The sequence below is a fragment of the Amyelois transitella genome, chromosome 5, assembly GCF_032362555.1.
Source record: "Amyelois transitella isolate CPQ chromosome 5, ilAmyTran1.1, whole genome shotgun sequence".
NCBI classification, from domain to species: domain Eukaryota; kingdom Metazoa; phylum Arthropoda; class Insecta; order Lepidoptera; family Pyralidae; genus Amyelois; species Amyelois transitella.
This window is the reverse complement of record NC_083508.1, coordinates 1,660,928-1,686,179: the sequence shown is the minus strand read 5'-3', so window position 1 is coordinate 1,686,179 and position 25,252 is coordinate 1,660,928. Positions and strand designations below refer to the sequence as shown.

General features: G+C 37.9%; 4 protein-coding genes across 6 annotated transcripts in view; 2 read left to right on the top strand and 2 right to left on the bottom strand.

The window, feature by feature from the left end:
* LOC106138439 (protein outspread) overlaps positions 1 to 10,102 on the top strand; it is a 290,023-nt gene extending 279,921 nt beyond the window's left edge. The window contains exons 10-18 of one of the 3 annotated variants that reach the window (XM_013339589.2): positions 102 to 3,466; positions 3,716 to 3,926; positions 4,704 to 4,873; positions 5,072 to 5,239; positions 5,529 to 5,681; positions 5,858 to 5,954; positions 6,892 to 6,967; positions 7,864 to 7,977; positions 8,185 to 10,102. In XM_013339589.2, coding sequence (XP_013195043.2) covers positions 102 to 3,466; positions 3,716 to 3,926; positions 4,704 to 4,873; positions 5,072 to 5,239; positions 5,529 to 5,681; positions 5,858 to 5,954; positions 6,892 to 6,967; positions 7,864 to 7,977; positions 8,185 to 8,279 — 4,449 coding nt within the window. In that variant the 3' untranslated portion in view covers positions 8,280 to 10,102. Of the gene's footprint in view, positions 1 to 101; positions 3,467 to 3,715; positions 3,936 to 4,703; positions 4,874 to 5,071; positions 5,240 to 5,528; positions 5,682 to 5,857; positions 5,955 to 6,891; positions 6,968 to 7,863; positions 7,978 to 8,184 lie in introns of all 3 variants that reach the window. The other 2 variants (XM_060944351.1, XM_060944352.1) reach the window with 2 other exon arrangements.
* Positions 9,446 to 14,631, bottom strand: LOC106138455 (sesquipedalian-1). The gene is made up of 4 exons (XM_013339610.2): positions 14,129 to 14,631; positions 13,659 to 13,844; positions 12,717 to 12,860; positions 9,446 to 11,957 (listed from the first exon to the last, which is right to left on the bottom strand). Exons 1-4 carry the CDS (start codon positions 14,331 to 14,333, stop codon positions 11,806 to 11,808), a joined length of 687 nt encoding a protein of 228 aa, XP_013195064.2. The 5' UTR covers positions 14,334 to 14,631; the 3' UTR covers positions 9,446 to 11,805.
* Positions 14,632 to 17,048: 2,417 nt separating this feature from the next.
* Positions 17,049 to 21,175, top strand: LOC106138578 (dehydrogenase/reductase SDR family protein 7-like). The gene is made up of 5 exons (XM_013339761.2): positions 17,049 to 17,298; positions 17,851 to 17,994; positions 18,352 to 18,571; positions 18,864 to 19,112; positions 19,421 to 21,175. Exons 1-5 carry the CDS (start codon positions 17,182 to 17,184, stop codon positions 19,600 to 19,602), a joined length of 912 nt encoding a protein of 303 aa, XP_013195215.2. The 5' UTR covers positions 17,049 to 17,181; the 3' UTR covers positions 19,603 to 21,175.
* Positions 21,176 to 22,022: 847 nt separating this feature from the next.
* LOC106137681 (mediator of RNA polymerase II transcription subunit 13) overlaps positions 22,023 to 25,252 on the bottom strand; it is a 77,193-nt gene continuing 73,963 nt past the window's right edge. The window contains exon 32 of the mRNA XM_060954759.1: positions 22,023 to 24,962. Within this exon, the coding sequence (XP_060810742.1) occupies positions 24,830 to 24,962 (133 nt within the window). The 3' untranslated portion in view covers positions 22,023 to 24,829. The remainder of the gene's footprint in view (positions 24,963 to 25,252) is intronic.

Below are 25,252 nucleotides of genomic sequence, written 5' to 3'. Positions count from 1 at the left end.
CTTCCTTTGACAATGGCCCAAGTCATAATTTGGCTTCAATTTGGTATAAAAGTCATGCAATTAATAAGATGATTTTCTTATATTTTATTTCTTTTTTCCAGACTTGGGACGGTAAACACATCGTTCTATCAGCGGTAACGGCAGGCATACGATCCAATTGGGTATCAGCTATAAGAAGAACGGCTGGTCTACCTGACACGGCACCTTTATCGTTGATATTACGCGAAGACTCCTTGGACCAAGCATCAGAGTCATCTACTTCACCGGTCACTCCTGTAACACCAATAACAGGAAAATCGGCACCGTTCTCATCTGATGAAGAATACAGAACTGCTTCAGAAGGTGGTCGAAGAGATAGTGCTGACTGGGGAGATGTGGCTCCTCAACCACCACCGTCCCCCATTTTAAATCGGACACCCATATCCAAAGTCAAAGAAAAGGTACGCGCACGAGTAGGTCACCAAACAGGCACAAAAGTTGAAAGTAACAAAGACGAAATCGACGCTACCAAAGAACGTCCGACCGACGAAGTCGATGAAAACGAAAAGCCGAGTGAACCTCGCAAACGCAGCTATATATCTACCATCGACAAACAATCTATTGAAATTGACGATCTTCGTAAGCAACTAAAACTTGCTTTGAGCGACGTGGATGCGGCAGAAACAGAACTTGCAAGGCTTAAAAAACTTAAATCTGATGCCGCTTTGAGAGAAAAGAAGATGGAAGAACTCGTGATAACACTGCAGAAAAAAGAAGAAGAGTTGTCGATAAGAACGAAAGAGGCTGAAAATTTAGTCGCTATAAAGCAGCTTTACAACCAAGACAAGACAATGTGGGAGACGAAACTTAGAGAAACACAAAATTTCTTAAAAGAGTCGACAGAGCATTGTGAGCTTCTAACGCGACAGTTAACCTCAGCGCAAGAGACTGTTGTGCAACTGCAAACTGAGTTGACTGATCTTAATGATAAATTGCTCAAAAGTGTCAAAGAAAATGAAGTACTATATGATAGAATTCAAGATCTGGAAGGCAGATTATCAGCTGAATCACCTACCAAAGAAAAAAGAAAGAGCATTAGCTCTTTAAGTGACCTCACGAATATGGACCATGACTTGAATATGGAATCTTTAGAAAAAGATCAATTGATTGAAGAGTACATTGAGTTGAGGGGCAGGTTCATGAAGGCGATACAAGAAATAAAAGCCATGAAGAAAGAACTCCGCGAGTCTCATAACATGTATGATGAGCTTGAACTAACTAACATGAAATTAAGAAATGAAATGAAATTACGAGAACAGTGTAGTAGATCAGAAATTGACCTAATGGCAGCACGCATACAGGACTTGACACAGAAACTCACAGCCTCTGATAAACAAGTTAGAACTCTGAAGCATAAGATTCAGAAAACTGAGTCGAGAGAAAAGAGACGAAGTTTGTCTTTGAAAGGAAGAGAATCATTTACATTGGGGAAGGAGGTCGAAGAAAAGTTAACCGAGCTGGAGAACAAGATAACGATGCTGGAATCGGGTGAAGCCGTGCCGGTGATAAACTCACCTTCAAAGAGTACGTCACCTGCCAAAGATAAACTTTCCAAAGCGGAAAGCATGTCAGAAGAGAAACGTATGAAAAGATTGGCGGCCCGACTTCGAAGAAAGTCGTTGGATAGTGCTACCAGTTCTGAACCAATGAAAATGCTCGTACGGCTGAGTTCTCTCGAAACCAAAGTAGCTTCTGCGTTAGAACACCGGCGAGATTTGACAAATTCGTGTGAATCATTAAGTCAAGCCACTAATAGATCAACAGAAAGTCCAAGCTTTAACGAAAGTACCGAAAGTTCTACCGTAGGTACACAGTCACAAAGGCATCTGTTGGACAGATTGCAGAGCCTGGAAAATGTAGTCATACATTCAAGAAATAAGGTTAACGAATGCCTTTGCCAGATGAGCGCTATGCGAGCAGCTAAGTCCAGAAGATCACCATCGCCTAGTCTCGAGAAAAAATATAGTATTAAATCGATGGAAAAATGCTTGACTGAAGTGAGCAAAAGACTGCAGGAGTGCTTCGACAAGTGTGTCGTGGACTGTGGACACAGCCACGACCTCGAGGTCAACGACAGCGTCGCGCAGGTGGTCGTGCAGCTTGAAGAACAGCTCAGAGTAAAATTATTGGAAATATCAAAGAAAAAGGCAATACTATATGAATCCGGGGAGTTAACTCAGCGCAAAAGTCTGGAAATTCTCGCTGAGAAACTAGCGTATGAAGCCATTCTCGTCAGCAGAATTCAAGAAGCACTAGAGTCATCAAACGGCAGCAGATTTTTCGCCAGATTAATAAAGTCTGAAATAACCGAAACTAGTCAATTAATCGATAACCTTAAGTGTAAGATAAACGGCGATGGACCCAGAAGCATCATTAGCACGAGGAGCTCATTAGACTATCTCGCCAGGATCCTCTCGCGGAAAATCGATATCGTTAACGGTTCTCGGGATACGCGAGAGTTGAGGAAGTCCGAACTAATATTACAAAGTGCCGATTTAGAAGCTCTTAAAGCATCGCAAAAAGAAGTTTCTGATGCGGTCAGCAAATTTAAAATGGAAAAGTTGGCGGAGCTATGCTCGGCGCTAGCCTGCGAGACATTGAGTTACGTGACGCCAAATGACAGCGATTTCGAGCAACAGCGGGCTAATGTAGAAGCGGCTAGAGTGCGAGAGGCATGGGCCGCTGCAAGAGATGCTCTGGGAGCCGAACTGGTTCAAGCCGAGGTCACGAGAGCTCTCGGTCGCGCCGCTCAGTTATGTGAAGAACAATTAGATGACTCGCGAAAGTGTCGCTTGACTTTGACGGCTCAAGATCGTGCTGATTTGGAACTGTGGTGGCAAGCGGCGCACGATCATTTACGCTGTGAAATGGATGGCGCCGTGCGAGACATCGCCACTCGCTACCGAGAATGTCTCGGTATGGACAGACGTACCAAAGAAGGCTCGCCCGGTGTGGACAGCCGCGTGTTATTGCAGCAACTTGCGGAAGTGTTGGCGCAAAAGGCTTTGATAGACGCGCGTATCGCTGTCGTCGAGGGAACATACCGGGCGTCAACACCGCGCGAAGATGCGACGCGTTCAGCGGAGGACGCGATCTCCTCGCTGGAGGCGGACCCCGCCCAGGAGGCGGAGTTCGTGTATCTGTTCCAGCGATTCTCGAACGAGTGCCGAGCGCTCTTCTCCAGTGACTGTTCGGGTAACAGTGAAGACTCGATGAAGATCGGCGAGAGCCTCGGGCGGGTGGAGGCGGCGGTGGAGGCCGTGCAGCGCAGCCTGGCGGGGGAGGGCAGCGGCGCGGCGCGGCCGGGCGCGGCGGAGGCCGCCGGCAGCACGCTGGACCGCATCGAGTCGTTGCGGCGCCGCGTCGAAGCTCTGCAAGCGCTGGTTCCGTGCCAGCACTGCAAGCAGCTACAAGACGCGCTAGACAGGTTCGTATAGTTTTAATATAAATAATGATGAGACGCTAATTTCTCAAGGTTTCTCGCGAAGTAATATGTTTTAAATAGAAAGAAATATATGTGAAAAAAAAAGCTACGTTTGGCGATAACGTTTATTTATCCTTCTAATCATGAACTTTTCCCTCATATGGGAATTTAGTAACACAAATGTAAGGTACTGAACAAACCAACATACAAATTTCTCTATAACATTGATGTATAACGTGACTTGTTCCCCAGACTCCAGGCGGAGCGCGCGCGCGGCGAGTGCGCGCTGGCGCAGCAGGCGGGCGCGCTGTCGGCGGCGCGGCGCGCGCGCGCGCAGCAGCAGGCGCAGCACGAGCGCGAGCGCGCGGCGCTGCGGGAGCGCGCGCGCACGCTGCAGCGCCGCCTGGCCGCGCTCGACTCCGAGTACGCGGCGCAGCTGGACAGTCTGCGCGCCGCGTATCAGGTAGCCATGGTAGACGTCACACGTTTAACTTGCCTTAAATCATCGTCGTTAAAAGAGGAACAAAAATATTTTTAAATTAATACCTTTTATTTATTTTTTGTTTTGACTACTTCTATGGCATAGGGTAGTGAGCTTGTTTGTGACACTGGAAGTCCCGGGTTCAAATCCCGGTTAGGGCATGATGAGAAACGATTTATATGTCTGTCTATATATGTATTTCTTGTAAAATATAGTATCGTTGAGTTAGTATCTCTTAACACAAGTCTTGATCACTTACTTCGAGGCTAACTCAATCTGTGCAATTTGTCCCGTATATATTTAAATTTATTTATTAGTTAGTAGTAGTACTAGTTTGTTTAATTTGCATAGTAGTAGTAAAAGTGAACAAATGGTAGGCAAAAGTCTTACATGCCAAAGACACTAATAACGCCTTAATTAACGGCCTCTGTGGCTCAGCGGTAGTACGCTTGTCTGTGACACCGGAGGTCCCGGGTTCGAATCCCGGTCAGGGCATGATGAGAAAAGAACTTTTTCTAATTGTCCTGGGTCTTGGATGTTTATCTATATAAGTATTTATTATAAAATATAGTATCGTTGAGTTAGTATCTCGTAACACAAGTTTCGAACTTACTTCGAGGCTAACTCAATCAGTGTAATTTGTCCCGTATATATTTATATTTATATATTATATATTATACTAATAGTCTTAATTAAAAAATTTAATAAACGTTCTAAGTGATCATAGTTATACCAAATACGTCTTAACCTCGCTTCCAGAGCGCTGTAGCAGCAGATACCCACGGCGATGGTCTTCGCGCCCGCTATCAGCAGGAAATTGAGCAGTTACGCGCTCTGTGTGAGAAAGGCCTTATGGCCATGGAGAGCTCCCACCGTCGCATTGTGCGAGAAATGGAAGAAAAACACCGCGCAGAAAGAGAACAACTCAGGTATTTTTTGTCTTTGAAATATTCTGACCTCAGAAATATCAAAAGAAATATAAGGGACTTATTTCTAAAACGTGAGAAACTTCATCATAGAAATGCTGGTTATTGCTGGCTCTTGTTAGTATATAATTTACTATCTAACGAGCGTTCTAGGCCCCACTTGTTATCATATTTATTTATGTATAATCAATTCTATTTCAGGCTAGACAAAGAGCAAGCGCTTGCCGAAGAGACCCGCGCGACGTTAGCCGCACTAGACGCGATGCGGAAAGCCCACGAGAGTGAAGTGAGGCGCGAGGTGGACAAGTTCAAAGCCGAGTTCCTCAGCGCCAGCGGCCCGGAGAGGATGCAGCTCAGCAATAGGCACCAGTCAGTAACTCTGTTTCTCGCTTGAAATGAACTTTAATTTAGCCGAGAAAGCCTCCATGTCATCAACAGTTCGGACTAACTTCAGATGTATCGCCGTTGTTCAAAGAGTCGAAGGCAGAGGCTCATCCCAATTTGGATTAACACCTATTTGACTGATGTATCAGTAATCCTTTGCGTAATCCATGTTATATAAAAATATTTTGTTGTGTCAAAAATCAAAAGGCCAGGAACAATATCATCAAGTTATAATTTTACTGTAAAATCATCATACTCCTACGTTTATTTACAGACAAGAGATGGAAGAGATAAAGCGAGAGATCCTTTCGCTATCGGAGAAGTACTCCGTCAAATGCGTGGAGTCAGCAGCTTTGGAGGAGCGGCTCGCCACCGCCACCGCGCAGCTTGCGCAGGCGCATAACCACATTATGCAGCTCGACGCTAGGTGAGGCTTAAGACATACGAGTAAAGTGCGTAAAAAGTTGTATGAGTATACAAACAAATTTTTTTAATAAATATACCAGTAAAATAATAAATCTTATTTTACTATAAAATCTGTGTAAAATAAATTTGAAAAAAACATAACCTTTATACTTTCTAATCGTTGTAACTTTTTTGCAGGAATAAGCAACTAAGAGCACATCTTATATCCGAAGCAAATGAAATGAAAAACGGAGAGGCGTCCTCCCTCTCCCAGCTCATCGAGGACACTGCGCCGGTACGTTCCAAATTTGAATTTAAACTTTTTATATTGCACCATGTCAGAGGTACACGCTTGTACAGCCTATGCTAAGGACTTGCTTTCTTATCAGTCACGACATTTCAAGGGGCACTGTTCCACGCTTGCATGACATACGCACGTTAAATCTTAGGTTAACAGTCATCACCATGTTAATTAATTTAAATGTTAACATACCATTGATCTGTACAAAAGTATACATACAGACAGCAAGCACATTTAGGATATAAAAACGCACAAAATTAGTAAATTTTTTTGGCAGAGAAAATATTGCAGAATCCAATTGTTGGATTTAAATAGGTTTCACTTCGTCTGTTTCTTTAGCTTCAATACAGTAAGGTCCGAAAGTGCTTTTGAAAACTTTTATCACCATAGCAATGAGAGCTATTTTTATTAAGCTGTTATATTCAAAGCTCAAAATCCGCTAAAGAGGGTATATAAAGGCTTTATTCTATGATAATAAAGGGAAACAAAAAAGACTTTACCGATTTCAATGATTGGTTTTTGTCCATCGCCTCCTACAACTTCCACACAGTAATATATTGATAGGTTCTGTTCTGTGGCAAAAACCACACGGCTAATTAATTTGATTTGAGAAACAAGTATAGATTTTTGGTCTTGGTTGGACTATCAAGTGAGAAACAGACTGAATATCATAATTTAAATAGTATTTCGTTTATTTGTGTCAAAACTTTCTTCTAAATTAGTATTAAAAACCTACTATGTAGCTGTTATTAGTGAGAAACTTCCCAAGTTTCATACAACGATACTTTACAATCAGTCAAAATTCGATCTATACAAAACTTAACGTTGATCAACATTCAAAGATAGTATTTCCTATATCGTCTGGTACGTACACGTAGAATAGTAACTGTCACTATATTCATGGTCACGGTGATTTCGGGCGCACTAACAGCTTGCGAGGGAGGCGCCGCTGTGGGCTCACCTGCGGCAGCTGGCGGCCGTGTGGCAGCGCGCCAACAACGTCTCAGGTAAACGCCCTCTATTGGCAAATTACGCTACTAATTTGAAAAAATAACGGTCGGGTATACTTATATATAGTTTGTTTCAAGTTTGATTATTATTTTTTTTTGGTTTACAAAGCAAGTAGGTATCTAAATATTTGCACAGATCTTTTGTTTTTATTGTGTAAATATATATTTGAATTTAAAGTTTATATTCGAAATTGTAATGTTTACTTTCCGAATGTCTGATCTTTAACTCAAGGTAATCTGTGTTTACCACATAAAATTGTTCTTATTCAGATTTTTAAGGATAGACTCCCGTGCCCATGTCTCTTCGCTTTTAACTAAATAAATCATTACATTAATCCCCAACAACGGCTTGTTTATACATTTTATAAGATTTAACACTTGCTTGGTTTTTCAATTTATTTTCGCTTGTTTTTTTATATATAGTGTACAATACTTTCTAAACGCTTTCTTAAAATTTGTTCTAATTCAAAGTAACAAATGTAAAGTAGGAAAATTTAAATGACTAGTTAGTGCACGAGGTGGTTGGCATTTCTTTTTTTGTTAGTATACGGAATATATAACTAAGAATAGTTACATAACGATCATTGATTTGTGTTTTTGACATTTGAAAGTAGCTGAAGAAAGAATCCGCTCACATATCCAAATTTTGCCTATTAACTTGCCTAAGTAATTTACCATTATAGATTATATAAAAGAACTATTGAAAATATAAATTCTTAAAATTGAATCATCATACCGCAACGTAACAGAAGCCAAATTAAACAGTAACAAATCTGTTTTGATTACCATTCCGCAATGCAACTCACAGCTAACTTTGTACATACAAGACCTCGGCTTCGCCACGCCGTTTTAATTTTTTTAATCTACAGAATTATAAAGCCCTCTTATTTTAGGAGAAATCATCACGGTTGAGCCCCCTGCTGGAGGCTGCGCGGCCGTCCAGGCCGGCCAAGATACAGTACGCCAAGACAGAGAGCACAAGAAACCTGCAACTGCCGCCTGTACAGGTTAATGTCATTTAATCACTGTAATTATATAAATTATAATAAATTAAACATGGCATGGCACAACTACCATGGCATTTGTGGAATTAATTGGTTATAAGCAAGTTAGCATTAGCTAAACTATTCTAGATGTAACAAGAAACATTCAACGTTCAACGTTCTTACTTTTAGATTGCTCTCTAAAAGTAATGTTTTTTCTTTTTATTTCAGAACTAAAGGCGAAGCGCCGCTGCTCAGTCGGCCGCACGACCGTCGCCCCCCTAGTGGGCATGGTCGCCGAGCGGAAAAAGCGATTCGAGCTGTAACCACCACAGCCGCGGAATAAAGACTCGTTCACACGTTATTTTGTAGTTTTTAAAGGACTAAGAACGCGTCAAGAACGTCACCCACCACGCAAGCACCTGGCCACTTTGCTTATACTTTGCTATACACCGTTCGATATTTATATCATGCAGTAAGACTGTAGTAACATATTTATATGAAATGTTTATATTTAAATTATACCCATTAAAGTTATGACGTGCATTGAAATAGGTAAGGGTCTACAGTGCTACACTGTAATTTCAATGATTATACAGAATTGTAGGCACTATGTTATCAATTACGAATTTGCTTACTCTTTGAAACATGCCTTTGCACGTCATTAGTAGAGGCAGGCGTGAAATTAGATAGTTCCTATGAGTTATTACTGATTTCATAAATGTCGTTTTTTATTATTAAGATGTGGCTATGGTTTTATATGAAATGTTTTTATTATTTTACTTGGTTGTTTATTTACAAATATGTAGGTAATACGTTGACAGATAAAATTTTATATACTTACGTTTAAACAGAAAGAAATTATGGTTTTGAATTAAAATTTCCATAGCTGCATCCAAGCACGTATATAGTTATATTTATTTGACCTCGAGATTACTAGATGTTTAGGTGATCATGACGTAGCGATCAGCTATTATTTATCAGCCCAATTATCAAATAGAGTAGTTGTCTGAGCTAAAACATGTTTATTATAAAATAAAATTAGTTGTAGTTATCCTAAGACCAAATATAACCTACAAGTGGCCAGAACTTTCTCCCACCCACCACACAAATTGTATATAACTTTATATGGATTGTTTTACATTATTTTAGATTGTATATTTACACACTTCCTCTCTATTTAAATCTTACTTTACTTCATTTTATTTAAGGCTCATTACGTTTTCTATCTCGCGTTAACTGTAGACGATCGGTTAGTGATTGTATCTAGACTTGTAAAAATTGTATTAACATTTGTGTAAATACTAACGTCCCTCGCGTGTCCATTTGCTTCTAGTACGCATTGTCTTAAGGAATTGTTACCAAATATGTTTCGTATTTATGACATTCATTCTTCGACGGGCGCAGTTGGGCGCCGCGGCGCGATTCAACAGCATTTTGACTGTAACTAGCTTGATCAATAGTATAGAGATATACTAAAAAAAATAAAGTCAAGTATTATTACGCGCCGCCACGTCTCTGCGCTCAAAAGTAACCCTTGTTTAACTTTTTTTTTGTAGATTTATACATAGCTTAGAAATATCGATATGAGAAATTTTATTATATAATGCGCGTAAACTACGGCCGTTTGGACGATTTTTGATATAACTCCGTCTTTGTTACACGCGTTTGCGTTTCATCGGATACCGCGCCGAACAAAGTAATTGCGTATCGCATGAAAGGCGGCCCGTCAGCGGAGTGTTTACTGTTATGTAGAGGCATATTGTTTTCATTAACCCTTTAGTTAGGACGTTGAAGTTTGAACATTTTCCGTTTTGTCTCCCAGCACTCCCTCGTGTGTTACCATAACCTCCGGGCATTTGAATTCTGTCTTCCACTCACTCGTGCTATATTCTCACTTTGTTGTGTATAGTTCACTGTAGTGGCGACGCGGCGGGGAAGTCGCGCGCGCCAGAGTCGCATCGCGTCGCGTCGTGTCGCGTCGCGAGCCTGCTCAATGTTCTAGTTCCGTGTCGATGCCAAACGTCGCTCGCCCGCGGCAACACGTCGCGTCGCCAAACTAACTTATGTTATACTATGTCTTGAGTTGACGTTGTAAAGTGTTGGTTTATATAACAAAGAGATTTAAAAATAAACTCACTTAATACAACATTTTTGTTTTATTTACATCCTTGTTACAATTTACTACCACAACTTTTGGTGAATGTCGTTAGGAAACTGATTGGCTGTCTTCGTAATGCCGGTATTTCTCAACACATCCTTAACACCGTACATACCACCGGTGGGTGCTAAATTACTACCACTAGAGACTAAGATTTAACAGATACAAAGAGAGAATCGAGCTCCTGGCGATACGTATCAAAGAAGTACAGCTATTATTCTAAACAAGGTCTTAACAACCAACTAATTTACATACAATTTTGAACAAGTGACTACAACATGGGCAAGATATAAATAGATAATTTACAAATATAACCATAAACGTCTCACATGAAAATGATGAATAAATATTATATAACAACAAAGTCAATATTGTCATATGATTTGCTTCGATAATACTGAATTAGATTATCTTGAAATTCAAAAGCAAATTGAGATGTTTGATGCAATACACGAAAAATACAAACCTTATGACTGTGTGTCATTCCAAAAAAAACTTATATTTACAGAGTATATTGAAGAAAATCTACCATTAAGTGAAACAGCTGAACGTGGCCTATCAGTCTTTTCAAGACTGTGGGCTCTGTCTACCCCGCAAGGTATATAGACGTGATTATATGTATGTATATTGAAGAAAAGAGGACACCAGAAACACATTATAGAAATGTTTTCTGGAGGTTGGCGTTGACATCTGCGACATAATTTCATAACTTCTGCAGATATCATCGTTATCCTATGTAATTTAAATTGTACTAGTTCTTGTTTTCAAATAAAATATTTTTAATTTTTTCATATAGATACTTATTCAAACGAGTCACGAGCGCCTCAGCTTTCAGCAAGCCGTCTCGCTAAAAGCGCGAGCGCACGGTCTCCAAACATTCTAAGACTTTGTGCACTATCTTAATTATATCTGTGTTTACTTCCTTTGCTTCAATAAGTCTAGAATAAGTCACTTCATGCCAACTCGGCAGTTTCGGGTACTCTATATCTATATCTTGATTAAATATATCTCAAAAACTAGTATTTTATAAGTTTTACATTTTATAAAGCTAAGCGAGTTCATGATTTACTATTTCTTTAAATATGAAACTAGATTTACCACTATTTATAACTCTCGAAGTCAACAAAAAAGATAGAAAGTAAGCGAAGATAAGGCATATTTCTCGTCAACAATAGACTCTCCAGGAATATGTTGGGGTGTTACCAGCTCTATCAACATGAGCGATAAGTCTATCAATTACTTGGTATTCGACTAGTAGATAATCCTTTAGATTAATAGTGTGAATATCGCTTAATTTCTTCCAGAACACGTCTATGTGTCTGTATGTATCTCTGGCAGTGTGTTCTCGCTATATATGTGTGTGTAGGCAACCTTCTTGGTATACGCTATAGCAACGGTTGCCATGATTTTGTTTATGAGAGAGTTGTCAAAAATAAATTTGGTTGTTAGATGTTCTTAATTTATACGTTGAATAATATAGACATTTTAAACTGATTATTTTCTCCTCTTTTCTCCTTCTATCTTCTGTAGGAATAAATTACTTTTATAACTATACTTCCTACAACTGGTGACCCCGATGGTTGCCATGAAATTATTTTTGACATCTCTCTCATAAACAAAATCATGGCAACCGCTGCTATGGCGTATACCAAGAAGGTTGCCTACATCTGTGTGTGTGATGTATGAAACTCTCACAGCTGTATGAGGGAGTCAGATTCGGCGCGCTGTCTCATTTTGGCGCGCCACTCGTTCCGATCCTGCAGGATCTTCCTACCGTATGTCGTGTGGATGTCCCGGAAAGGCACCTTTTTGCGAACCACTTCGGGCCTGAGGTTCTCTTTGTCTGAAACACCAATGTTTTTATCAATAAAAGATTAGGTCTAACGAGTATTGAGTAAGTCTATAGTACCCGAAAGCGCCGAGCTGGCATGAAGAGACTTATTCTAGACTTATTGAAGCGAAGGAAGTATACACAGATCGTGGCAAGTGGAAAGATATAGTCTCTGCCTACCCCTCTGGGAAAAAGTCGTGATTTTATGAATGTATGTATTAATTATAAAATAAAGTATCATTGAGTTAGTATCTCGTAATACAAGCTTCGAACTTATTTCGAGATTATATATGCTACAGGTATAAAACACACCCTTAGACCCATAGCACACGGCGTATTTTAAACGCGCAGACGACGCGCGTATTACGAACGCACGTTTTCGGCACAGATACGCCGATTGTTGCGTTTACATTGATGATATAAAGCAGCGATACAAACGCGGCGCGAATAAAGGAGCGGCCTGAGAGGGGGAAGGGGGTGCGCGTATACGTGCAGAAGAGGCGCGTATCACGATCGCCCCGTGTGCTTAGGTTACAAAGTTGCGTCCGAATCGCGTTTGAAGTGCTTATACGCGCGTCTCCTGCGCGTCTTCTGCGCGTTTAAAATACGCTGTGTGCTATGGGCCTTAAGGTACCTTAATTTCATCTCGGACCTTTCAAATCATATTACGTTGAAGTGTAGAGACTGATATTCACATCTAAACACCAAAGTTTTTGCACAACAACTCCAACCAATCTGATTGAAAATTTACAAACGTTTTTGAATACTTACGATGCCGACTGCCTTGTACAACTTTGACCTCTGTATCTGGGGCTTTATTGAATGGGTTGTACCGCTGACCTCGCGGAGGGACCTTTGGCTCCTCCTCAGGTGGGGTTATGGTCACCAACGCTGCTTCCTCGGCCGCTGCCTCAGCTGTAACATAATCATCATTCTCCATAGAATGTAGATGTTAATGATGTCCTGTGGTTTATCATAAATGATAAAAAATTGACAGTCATTTCCTCAGTCCTATTTTACTGTGAAATATTTTCACAGTAAAATAGGTAATACATATATCTTACAATCAGCCGTGTTGGCTATATGCAGATGTTGTGATGTGTGATGTTGGTAGTCTTACTACAAGGTACTACTGACAGTGGAGTACAGTCCTTATTTCGTTTAGTCAGTCTATATATGCTGACTATTATCATTGAAGATATCCTGTTTGTTCTTTTAGTCCACCAATAGCCTTTTGATCTTATTAAAAAGATTTTAGGCCACATTCAGCAGAATGGTCTAATGATGGAATAAGGAAATTTGATTGCAATTTTAATGAATTCAATATCAAACTACAGAGCTATTTTATACAAAGCATTTAAAATTACTGTTACTGTCTACTATGCCAAAAAACAAACAACTAAGATAAAGCATACATACATATGGTCACGTCTAAATCACTTGCGCGGTAGACAGAGCCAACAGTCTTGAAAAGACTGAATGGCCATGTTCAGCTATTTGGCTCAATGATAGAATTGAGATTCAAATAGTGACAGGTTGCTAGCCCATCGCCTTAAAAAGAATTCCAAGTTTGTAAGCCTATCCCTAAGTCGCCTTTTACGACATCCATATGCAAGAGATGTAGTGGTCCTATTTTATTTTCTATTGTTGCCGGGAACTACACATCATGATAAAGCACTACAATTATTGGTTAAGGAATCTGTAAAAACTCACCTTGTGCTTCGTCAAGCTGTCTTTGTAGCTCCGCAACCATAAGCTTCATGTAGTCGTAGCTGGCACAAGCTAGCGCCTTCATCCAAGCCTCCATGGAGGACTGGGAGTTGGTGCAGAAGAAGTAGGTGCGCCCGCCCTCACATTGAAACACTATTTTGAAACTGTAAGTCTCTTCTTCTGTTAACTCTGGAAGAAATTTTGATGAATGATTGATAGTAGCAATAATGAGGAATTCGAGCATGTCAACCTGTTTGTTTTCCTTCAAAAAATGCTTTTCAATTGCAGATTAAGAAAATCTTAAGAAAACCATAAAAACTTTTATAATAATAATTGTGCTTAAATTGATATTGAATTAAATTTGTTTTACTCTAAAATAAGCTAGAAAAACCTGTAATTGGCCTTGTGTATTAACTACAAAGATGAATTTCTGGAAAGCTGTTGGTTTTTTTCGCCAAATAAATACAACCCACCTATAGTGCATCCCTCCAATATGATGACACCCACTGGTTCTTTATCACCATTTTTATCAAAATAAAAGAGGAGGTTCCCTTTCAAAGTGCACCAGCGCTTATGGTAGCTCTTCCCGACTTCAGCCCTCATATCCAGCCAGCCGTCCCGGTCTACTGGTGTTGCGGAAGACGCGAATGCTGACAAATTCTTCTCGTTTATCTTCATCGTGGCACTGGAAGATGCCTTTTTCTCAAAGAAACATCTAAATTAGGTACTGCTGTTACGGAAAGGCATGAAGTACCGAACATATGTTTGCGCTGTTTTTACATTTTACACTTTAAATAGGTACATACATAAAATATGTAAGGAATATTTAAAGCTTCAATTATAAATAAAATAAACGAAATTATATAGTTCTTCTCAAAGACAAACAATTTTTAACAAGAAAAACCAAACCAACCAAAAGAAACCATTTGACAGTGACAGTCGACAGCTAACTAACATATTGACAGGGATTTAACTTTTTGGCAATGATAAATAAATATACCTATTTATCAGAATAGAATATTTCCAAAATTGGATACAAGGTATCACTTATTGACGTCACATCACTTAAATCTTAATATAACTACTACCGCTTCCAAAGCGCATGTGTAGAAAAAGCGGCGGAATAAACTACACTGCATTCTACATAAAATCACACCTTGTTCCCGAAGGGATAGGCAGAGCCTACATATTTCCACTTGTCATGATCCCTGCATACATCTTTCGTTAACATAGAACGGCTATACATAGTAGTAGCCAACTGAGTAGTATTCTTATTAACATCCAACAACCCAAATTCTCCCAAGAACGAATTTTTCGTTTAAGACCATATGTATAAACCATACAAAGAAATTATAGTAGGTATATATCGTCTATGAAATTGTGACGTTTAAAGGAGGAGACGCGTAAAATTTAGGTGATCACCTTCGATCAACTATAAACAACTAGATAAACAGTTCGAAGCAAATTAAAACAAAATATCGTCCTAACCTCAATATGTAATTATTATTACGCATATTACTTCGACTATTTCACAAAGTCCTATGTCCAAAAACAAGTGTATTGCAAATTGAACCTTAAATGTTTAATAATAAGGCACGCAATCCTTAAAAAACGTAGTTTTGTGTGACATGGTATTAACTCAATGTTTCATTTAGAACAAAAAGGCTAGTGGAGCGGCCTTGTTATTTTAAAAATTTTACCTTCACACACTTTTACATTTTGATACGAAATGCGTTGCAATAAAAATTGTCTATTGGATATTAGAAGGAGTTTGTTTGGGTGTATGTGTGTTTGAATGTCTGTGATTATGTGTCGATTTGGATGTAAGTAGTTTATTTTTTACTTTAAAGGTAGTTCTTTTGTTTTTTGTCGACTTCTGAGGCCTAATGATCATCTTGCCTGACTGCCAGTCGGAAATACACGTAAATTGTATGTTATTCTGTAAGGTTTTACTTGCGACTTCGTTGGCATGTGATTAGAATTTACTAGATAGTCGTGTAATTGATGTAGTATCACCCCCTTACCAAATTTTTCTAAATCGTTTTAACAGGTACCATTTTCAGATAACATTACATATTTCCATTCACCTCATTAAATAATTAATCAACCGAACTAGTATCAAAAAATCACAAACATAAAAAATAAAACAAAGCGACTCAACTTTATGTTCCTAGGCGAGCATCATGAAGCGCGGCGACAAAACTATATTTGTTTCGTTTACTCTTTAATATTTGTTGACCGCAAGAAAGAGATAGGCGCGGATAGTGCTAAATGCCGAGTACCGTTAAGTTTTAAATATTTAATAAAATGATTTGATAGAAAACCAACAGCTAACTTATACTATTAAGTGCGATTATTTTAAAACTGAATTGTACTAACATGAAATAGGAAACGCCATCCTTTTTGAGCGCAATTCTTGGACAATTTTATTTATAGTACGTCAATGGTGATCACTTTCAATCCGTTACTTTTTATTTATTCTATCGTCAGACTAAGTGTAATATGATTTTTCGTATAAGTGACAGACATTCAGCCTTTTTAAGTCCGTTGGCTCTATCTACCCCGGAAAGGATGGACAGGGAGGGAAAGACACGATTACACGATCAAAATTCGTTAGTCTTATTATTAAATCACGGTTTTCATTGGAACCAGAGTTTGATCTACCAGTGTTGTGAAAATTTGATATAGGTATACTACTTATAGCAACTTGCGAATTATGTCAAGAAAAAACGAATAAAAGAATAAATATATATTAAATGCTATTTTTAAAATACGCTAACTTAAAAAATAAACGATGGAAAATTGTGACAAGAAACAAAAAACTATCGAACAAAAACGCAACGAAATAGGCGCTAGGTCAATCTTCCATTAAGAGACAGGACCGTATTCTAGGGGCCGGACTCAGCAGAAACTTAAATATGATATAATGTACAAATACCTAATAAAAAAATAATTAATTATAATGCAAATTTTAAATTTAACCAATTACCACTACAACCTACTAAGATGATTAGGTCACATCAGTAGGTATACCAAGCCTGTTACGTTATCAGCAACCGTGTGTTATCATCTGTACCATACCGTGTGGTTGCCGGATTATTTCATATCTTTTCCATGGACGTCGTTAAAGCCGACTAATGGAATAGGCACAGTACAGAATATACCATGTTTAATATGGGTTGAAGTTTCTTTATAGATTTTTCTAGTTTCGTTCGAATAAATGTTTACTTTCGTGCCTAATTCAGTACACAACTAACTAGGTACTAGGCACAACTAACTAATCTACATCTAACTAGAACACATATTGTAAGGCTTGTCGTTTCCTTGAATAAAAAAGCTTCAAAGACTAGACTCTTTCACCATTTATCACAAACAGAACATACATAGGTACCTAAGTAGGTAATGTGCCGCATATTTTAACATGAAAAGTATTTTAACACCACATTTTTATGCAGTAAGTGAGATCTCTACACTGCGCAGTTCCTTACAATAATTTCTACGTTTTTATATTTTTCGACGATTCAAAATGAGTTCTTATTTTGGACTCTTACAATACGGCTTACTTTTGGTTTTCATTGTTTATGTTTATAAAATTTATTCAAAAGCGTTGACGAAGAAACGAAGAGCTGCTCTTAGAAAAAAGGTATGGCACTTTTGTTCCCCAGAAATTCCTTAAATTTTTGACTTTAATAATTTTGATTAACTGGTATGATGGTATTTTGAATGATCTTAGAAGATTCCGCGCTTTACTAGCTGGTAAGAGACTTATTTTTTTGTGGACGGGAGCCAAAGGGTCAGGTCAAAAGTACCCGAAACCGCCGAGCTTGCATGAAGAGAGTAATGAATGTGGAAGAAGCGAAGGAGGTATGCAGAGATCGTGGCAAGTGGAATTATGTAGTCTCTACCTACCCCTCCGGAAAAAAGGCGTGATTTTATGTATGTCTGTATGTATGGGAGCCAAGATCCCCTTTGAGTTGCAACACCGTTTATTAAGTATCCTTACTTATAAACATATAACTTATGTAATGTACAGCTGTTCATTCAGGCAATTGGATGTGTCCTTGTTATTAATTTTTTTACTTTCGACATTGTAATACAATGCGATGGCATTATATGTAGGTATAGTGACAAAATAAAGAATATTACAAAAAACTTTAAAAAAGGTTTTAATGAGCTGTTTTGTATTTTTTTTCAGGTAGTGGTGATTACTGGCGCAAGTTCTGGCATAGGCGAGGCGCTGGCGCACGAGTTCTATGAACAAGGGTGTAAAGTGGTCTTGGCGGCTCGAAGGGTGCATGAACTGAATAGAGTCAAAGAGGAACTCAAGTCTAAGAAATTGGTGAGTAGTAGGTACTTCTAAATTTGCCTACCACATCTCAAATTTTGTAGGTACCTCTTACGATTTATTGTAGCATATTTAATTGACTTAATGAATGAATATTTATTATTTAGGTACTTTTTTAAAATATATTGTGAATATAGGTTGTGAATTTCTTGTAATTTATTGTGGTGCAATAAAGAGTTATTGTATTGTATATTTAGTCTTCCAAAACTTTCGAGACTATTGGCTCTGTAAGGGATATTAACTATGTAGTTATGTAGGGTTCCAAAAGGGATTTGGAACGATCAGCTCTGCATGAGACCAGTAAAATGCTTAGTTAAAAGAGAGGGATTGACAATAAATAATACATTTCAGCCATCAGAATGCCCAGAACCAGTGGTCCTTCAACTAGATCTTGGTAACTTGGAGGAATGCGAACAGTTCGTCAAAAAAGTGCACGAGATTTGTGGCCAGGTGGACATTTTGGTTAACAACGGCGGCCTGGCCCACTCCGGGTCAAACCTCAAAACTAAGTTTGAGATTCACAAGCATGTTATGTATGTAAATTACTTTGGCACTGTCGTCTTAACAAATGGTATGTTAACACCGAATACATTTTAAAATAATCATGTTTATGCATAAATTGTAATCTTCAATTTTTGGAAAATGAATGAAACTTTGTCCTGCTGTGTAGTGAAGAGTTTTAAAAAAAACCCTGGAAAAATAATATTGATTCGATATGAGGTTTCGAGATTGGGTTCTGTCACGATTCTGTGTTTAATTTTTCGCAGCCCTTGTATTACGCGTCACCACCTACACCTTCCGCCCAACCACGAGATGCCTTATTATTTGGGATTAGAACCCAAAAAAATACCTTCTATTTTCAGGATTTCTGCCAAAAATGAGAGAAAGGAAATCGGGGCAAGTGGTAATAGTTAGTTCAGTGCTCGGGCGCATGGCGGTGCCCTACCGCGCGCCGTACTGTGCGTCCAAGCATGCTCTTATTGCGTACGGCGACGCCTTGAGGGCTGAAGTCCATAAGTTCAATATCCAGGTGTCTGTCATCATTCCCGGATACGTACAGACTGAAATATCAGCTAGAGCCATACAGGGTGCCACTGGGAAGGAAATAGGAAGTAAGTGACGGTTTGTCATCTCACAGAAGTAAGAAGTTATTGGTGTTGCAACTACAAATTGTAAATACATTTTGTCACCCTTCCTACGTTCATGACAGGAAAAGATACATACGCGGTCTAAGCTTATTTTCCACGACTGATTCATAACTATAAGTCCCATGAAGTCTCTACCTTTATCCTCTAGGAAAGAGACTTAATTTTATGTATTTATGTCTTACTTGAACCCAACGAATTTCTAGAATTACAGCCTTCTTCAATAGATTAATTAATTCAGAGATTAATTCACGGATAAATGGTTTTTTTTTTAGTTCTAGAAGACGGCGTGGAGAACGGCTACACGGCGGCGTACGCGGCGAGCAAGTTCGTGGACATGATCGCCGACCGCGTGGAGGAGGGCGTGCTCTGCCAGCCCCTCCTGAGCTGCGCCATGCTGCTCAGGCGGCTGCTGCCTTCGCTGTACTTCTATTTGATGACCAAGAGGACTATTTAGAATATCATTTTAAGGAAGTTAAAGGAGGCGGGTGTAAAAACGCTTGACAGAAAAGAGCAGTTTAGTTGTCCCAAGACCATAAATTTAATTTCGCTTTAAGACCATTTCCCGTTTGGTTTATAATATAATGCTATGAACTCAATCATAAAAAATAAAACAATGCTTTTTAAATATGTAATATTTTATTCATAATTATAATTACCTATTTTCACAGTTATTTATAAAGTTATATTAATATCAAGTATTACTCTAATTTTGTTTTACGACGTCTAATGATTGCTCAGCTTAGAAAATTTGATTTCCACACCAATCATCAGATTTTACGGCTTACGGCTAATATTTCACAAAATGGTGAGGTCTATGTACAGTACGTTCCCAATTCCCTAAAAAATTGACAATTCACAATAACAAAAAGAGTCAAAAACGAAATCCTAAAAATAATTCATTCAACTATAATACGAATCTCGCTTAACAACTGTACAAATATTTTACGAGTGGTTTCTTTAAAACGTGCTCCGGCAGGTCAGGCGACGCGGGCACTACTACGCTACCTCCGCTATGTACAATGTAGTTTACAAAACAAAATATAAACTATATACAACATCGTTAAATATTCTCAAATGTTGTAACACATTTAAAACATTTCATATTTAACTAGGCATAATTCATAAAGCGGCAACAGGCCCGCGCGGGGCAACACGCAACAAATTGCCGAAGGCCGCGCGCTCTCAAATTATATACATAAACAACAAAATTATAACAAATTTCGATTTCACATCATTTGTTCAATAAGTCGGATTCGTCTGATACAACTCAGTCGGTGTTAAATGGATATAAATTAAAAAAAAATCACATCGAAAATAAAGTGACCATAACAGGGTCGGCGGCGCGCGCCCACCTATCTACAGTATCATCTCACAGCTCGCCCGCTAACGCTTACTATTTAAATATATTAAAATAGAAAATTTCACATATCTACTTGAAATGTCGGAGATTCAATGAACCGACAAGTGTTGCTCGGCGGCCCCTTCATATTGTTTTATAAAACGACAATGTCTAATTATACAAATGCTACTTTAGAACATGATCTAGGTCTCTCTTTAAATACTATTTAACTAACCGTAAACTATTGGTGTTACTAATTAATTTCCAATCGGAGGTTTTTCTTTTTCATCATAAGAAGACATTATTTCTAGCAACTCTGTATATTATATTACTTTAGAATGTAGTCACCGCGCCGCGAGTGAATCTGAAATATCTATTACATTATTCTATTCAAATATGTCTTACAAAATGTTACGAAAACTAAAATATTTTCGTTTTAAATACCATAAGGCTGTCTATAAGAACAATTTTGAGAACTGAGCAACGATTTATTTTATTACGTTTTTGTAACATTCTGTAATCTTACTATGCGCAAGCGCAGTCACGGCGGCGCGGCCAGTAACGGTTGAGCTTATTGTTCCCTCGTATAAAACTGTACATGAGTAAAAACTACCCAAGTTGTAATACAATGGTCAATTCGCCTAATATAATTTCGTCTAAATAGTACTACTTAATCGCGCTCACATAACGACCATGAAAACTTATAGAATGTTAGAAAATAATTTAAATATACTCCAACGTAAAAAAGTATTTATAAAAATAATACATTTTCGCAGCCGACGCGTTACTGTATCTAACATAACACATATCTAACTCCTTTGGTAATTCGTACCGGTGTAACATAAAGATAAAAAATAAAACATTTAGTTTACATTAGAGCGCAACATATTACTGCAACGCATGACATGCGGCGTCTGAACTCTGCTATCTAGTGTGTGTCTCCACACTTATACTAAATCTATATCTTGTCAGGCATTTTAAAGGATTTATATAATTAAATTAAAAATTAGTACATATAGTTTTAAGAAAGGTCCTTTTGACTGTTTCTATTTAAAGGAAGTATTTAAATTAATTACAACTATATGTGTATATATCTTCAAAATCGGAAATAATCCTTATATTTTGGTCTATTATTTTTATTACATACAATTTCATCTATTTATTTTTTGATTTTATAGAACTTAAACTTCTTTGTTTGCTAAAAACAATTGGTATATTAATCATGCAGAAAAATTATGTGTGTCAGAATGGCGGGTGTACCTCACGGATTTTAATATCTGTTTTGGATTAAAAACGTACCTGATGTGTACCTCAGTGTACCTATCCTAAAAATCTGTGTACCTCCTTCTATGTAAAGATTTTTAATAAAATAGGTACACCCGCCATCCTGACGTCAGGACCGCGGGTGTACTTCTAGTTAGCATATGTAGGTAAGTTAACTGTATATGTAGATTTGGTACCTCTTGTGTACCTGCAGAAACAAATATTAAATAAATAAAAAATATTAAAAATGCGGAGAAAATGAAAAAAAAAAACATTTTTTTCATGATAAAATTTTCTTTTTCTTTGTTTGTAACTGGCCAGTTATGACACATTCTGAACAAAACAGAAAAGAAGTTGCACAATACAAATTATAATTAACTATATCAACAACAAAATGTTTATGTATAAATGATCTACTTTTAGTTCATTACTACAGTATATACTTTCATGTAGGTATCCTTCCGAGGCAAGCGATGGGAGTGTTTTGACGATCTTCGTAATAATGTAAGAAAAAGCTCAAAATGTATGATTTCAGAATGTGACCTTTATGGATTGAAATATTTTTTTGTAATATATACATAAAAATATATTTTGTGATTTAGGAATGTTACAATTCTGTACCTATACATAAATGTATAATAACATACAGACACACACTAGAGTGATCCTATAAGAGTTTCTTTTTTTTCATTTTCTCAGTACCCTTAATATTTTTTATTTATTTAATATTTGTTTCTGCAGGTACACAAGAGGTACCAAATCTACATATACAGTTAACTTACCTACATATTCTAACTAGAAGTACACCCGCGGTCCTGACGTCAGGATGGCGGGTGTACCTATTTTATTAAAAATCTTTACATAGAAGGAGGTACACAGATTTTTAGGATAGGTACACTGAGGTACACATCAGGTACGTTTTTAATCCAAAACAGATATTAAAATCCGTGAGGTACACCCGCCATTCTGACACACATGAAAAATTACATATCAGTATATAAATATAGTCACTGCCTGCCTTTTAGGGAAAGAGGCGTGATTTTATGTATGTAAAATCATCATAGAAATTTGACCAAAAACTAATATGAATAAAAACATATTCTTAAATTAATTTGATGTCTCTCGAGCGTCGTCGTTGTCCGAAGGATGTCAAGTCAAAAGAACCCACAAAAAATACATAAAACATGAAAAAATAAGTCTCATTTTTACACAGTATACAGTAGTTATATATAAATACGATAAGTTACATTTAGAAATGATTCAGCTATGGTAAAATTGACGATTAGCTACAAAAAATGAGGTTCGTAATACATATGTGGAGCGAGAGATCAGGAAGTATGAGAGTAGAATGGAAGAGAACCCCTGCAGAACGGGGGGTGAATGAAATGAGTCAATCCCAGTCGTTACCGCTAGCTACGTAAGAGACATGACTATGATATTTGTGTCATAGTCCTGTAAGATCACAAAAATTTTGGATTTCACACTTTGCAAATTATATCCGTACCTCTTTACGTGGGCAATAAATAAAACAGATGTTTCAGACATTTTGTTCATTGAGTTTTATAACTAGTTATGAACACTCTTAACTGAGCGTGCAGAAAATATTGATTGAATGTCAATGAAACAAAATAATAGGCAAATTGTAAGACACAGTTTCTGCCTACCCCTCCGCAAAAGAGTGGTATGTGTTGTTTAGGTAGGTATGTGTGTCAGCTTATCAGAAGGTAACGACTGATGATGCACCAGTAATGCCGTCGAGCTAATCTCAGTATATAAACTTTAGAAAATCATTCATATGCCAAATTGGACCTCCATGTTATCGAACTAACGATCTAGATTCCCGGCTTATCTAGTTAAGTCTAGATTTTATAAACATTTTTTTTTAAATTAAGGATCAATATTTCAATTATCGGAATTACTTTTCTGTGTTAAATAATTGTCACATTATCCTATAAAATATCCGAAAATTGAAATATATATATCTTGTGAATTTTGTGCGTGGTAACATTTGTTTTGGTAAGCGACCGCGATCTATCGCATTAGATAATCTGAATTTAGTTGAAGACCGAAAAAGGCACACGTATTAGATCGCGGGTACGCACCCGCTAACCAACTCAACCACATCACGAAACACTATCTCGCTCTAGCAGGCGGCAAGTTCATACGACAGGTAAGGATAGAAATATGAAGTTGTGACGTCATGTGGTCGTATAACGCACGACGCGTGACAATCTTTGGAAAGTTCTTTGCTAATCGACCGTCAGATGTTGCGTACACGAAGCGAATTCATTTGTCAAGTATTTCATAATAAATACAAAGATTAACAAAATTAATGGACATGTTACGCAATATTTTAGTTAATTACATTATTTACAAATTATAAATTAAATAAGATAAAATAAATAAACAATTCACTAGCTAAACATATATAATACAGACAGTAGTTAATTATCTAACTAGCTAGTTCCAAATAATAAATTAAACACGTTGACAAGTGACTTCGCTTCGTGCAGCCAGCGGTACATTCATTCTGATGGACGGATCTCACGTGCTCCTATAATGAACTAAACTTTATTGTTACAAATTGTTGCCATATTTTCTATTGTAATGATAAATATATAGAAATATGTATTGTATTAAAAACACCCATATTTTTCTACAATTGTGTTGTGCTCAAGGATAACAATGACATGTTTCAAAAGTAACTGAAAAATACCCGGGTTTTACTTAAGCTCATGAGCAAGGTTTGCAAAAGAAATTAAACTTGAAGTGAATTTGATGAGCGAACCTCGTGAGAGCCGTCATACAAATCAAAATGTCACCTCTATTCCTGGACCCAATATTTTGCAGCCATATTGCAACGATATAGGTGTCTCCGTCTAGAGATTGGTGTTATCTGGTTCTAAATCCTTCCTTAAGACCAAAAGGCCAAATATTCAGCGGTTTTTAAAGCGAGATATTACACTCTGCCTCTCTTGGCGGTCTCGGGATCTTACCATTTCTCCACCTCACACCAAAATGTCAAAGATCGTCGCGTCGATAAAATCGTCCTCTTGTGTTCCCGGTTAGAACGACGGCATTACCCGAGCGCGGCGGCGGTGTGGTAGAGTTGCATTAGAACTTGCACGTGTAGCGGCAGACACGAGAGGCGGTCGTGAGTCGCGTTGTCCAGAGAGAGCCACGACAGGGCGTTGTAGCCTTCGAGCACGTATCTGGAATTGTTATTAGTAGGTTAGGTGTGTCTCGCGAATGGTAGGCGAATAAAGGTAGGTAGGTAAGTGAGTAAATGCTTTATTGTACAATAAAAGAGTACATCTCTTTCTATCAGCCTGACATTTAGAAGATCGTATAAAAAATCGAGCACTGAATGTTAACAGTAGTACATTTTTGGGACTTTTTTTTTCTTTGGAACGTTAAGGCCGGAGTGTTAATCTTGTATGGCCGCCACTCTTATAATACCACTATTGTATGATCAGATAAAGTGTTTAGTATATTAAAACTT

Bases quoted from the DNA above. Each gene is read 5' to 3' on its own strand.
- LOC106138455 (XM_013339610.2), bottom strand. From the start codon at position 14,333: ATGAAGATAAACGAGAAGAATTTGTCAGCATTCGCGTCTTCCGCAACA. The intron at 13,845-14,128 runs GTGGGTTGTATT...AATTTCTTCCAG, and splicing joins ATTGGAGGGATGCACTATAG to AGTTAACAGAAGAAGAGACT. The intron at 11,958-12,716 runs GTAAGTATTCAA...TTGGTGTTTCAG, and splicing joins TGTACAAGGCAGTCGGCATC to ACAAAGAGAACCTCAGGCCC.
- LOC106138578 (XM_013339761.2), top strand. From the start codon at position 17,182: ATGAGTTCTTATTTTGGACTCTTACAATACGGCTTACTTTTGGTTTTC. The intron at 18,572-18,863 runs GTATGTTAACAC...TTCTATTTTCAG, and splicing joins CACTGTCGTCTTAACAAATG to GATTTCTGCCAAAAATGAGA. The intron at 19,113-19,420 runs GTAAGTGACGGT...TTTTTTTTTTAG, and splicing joins CACTGGGAAGGAAATAGGAA to TTCTAGAAGACGGCGTGGAG.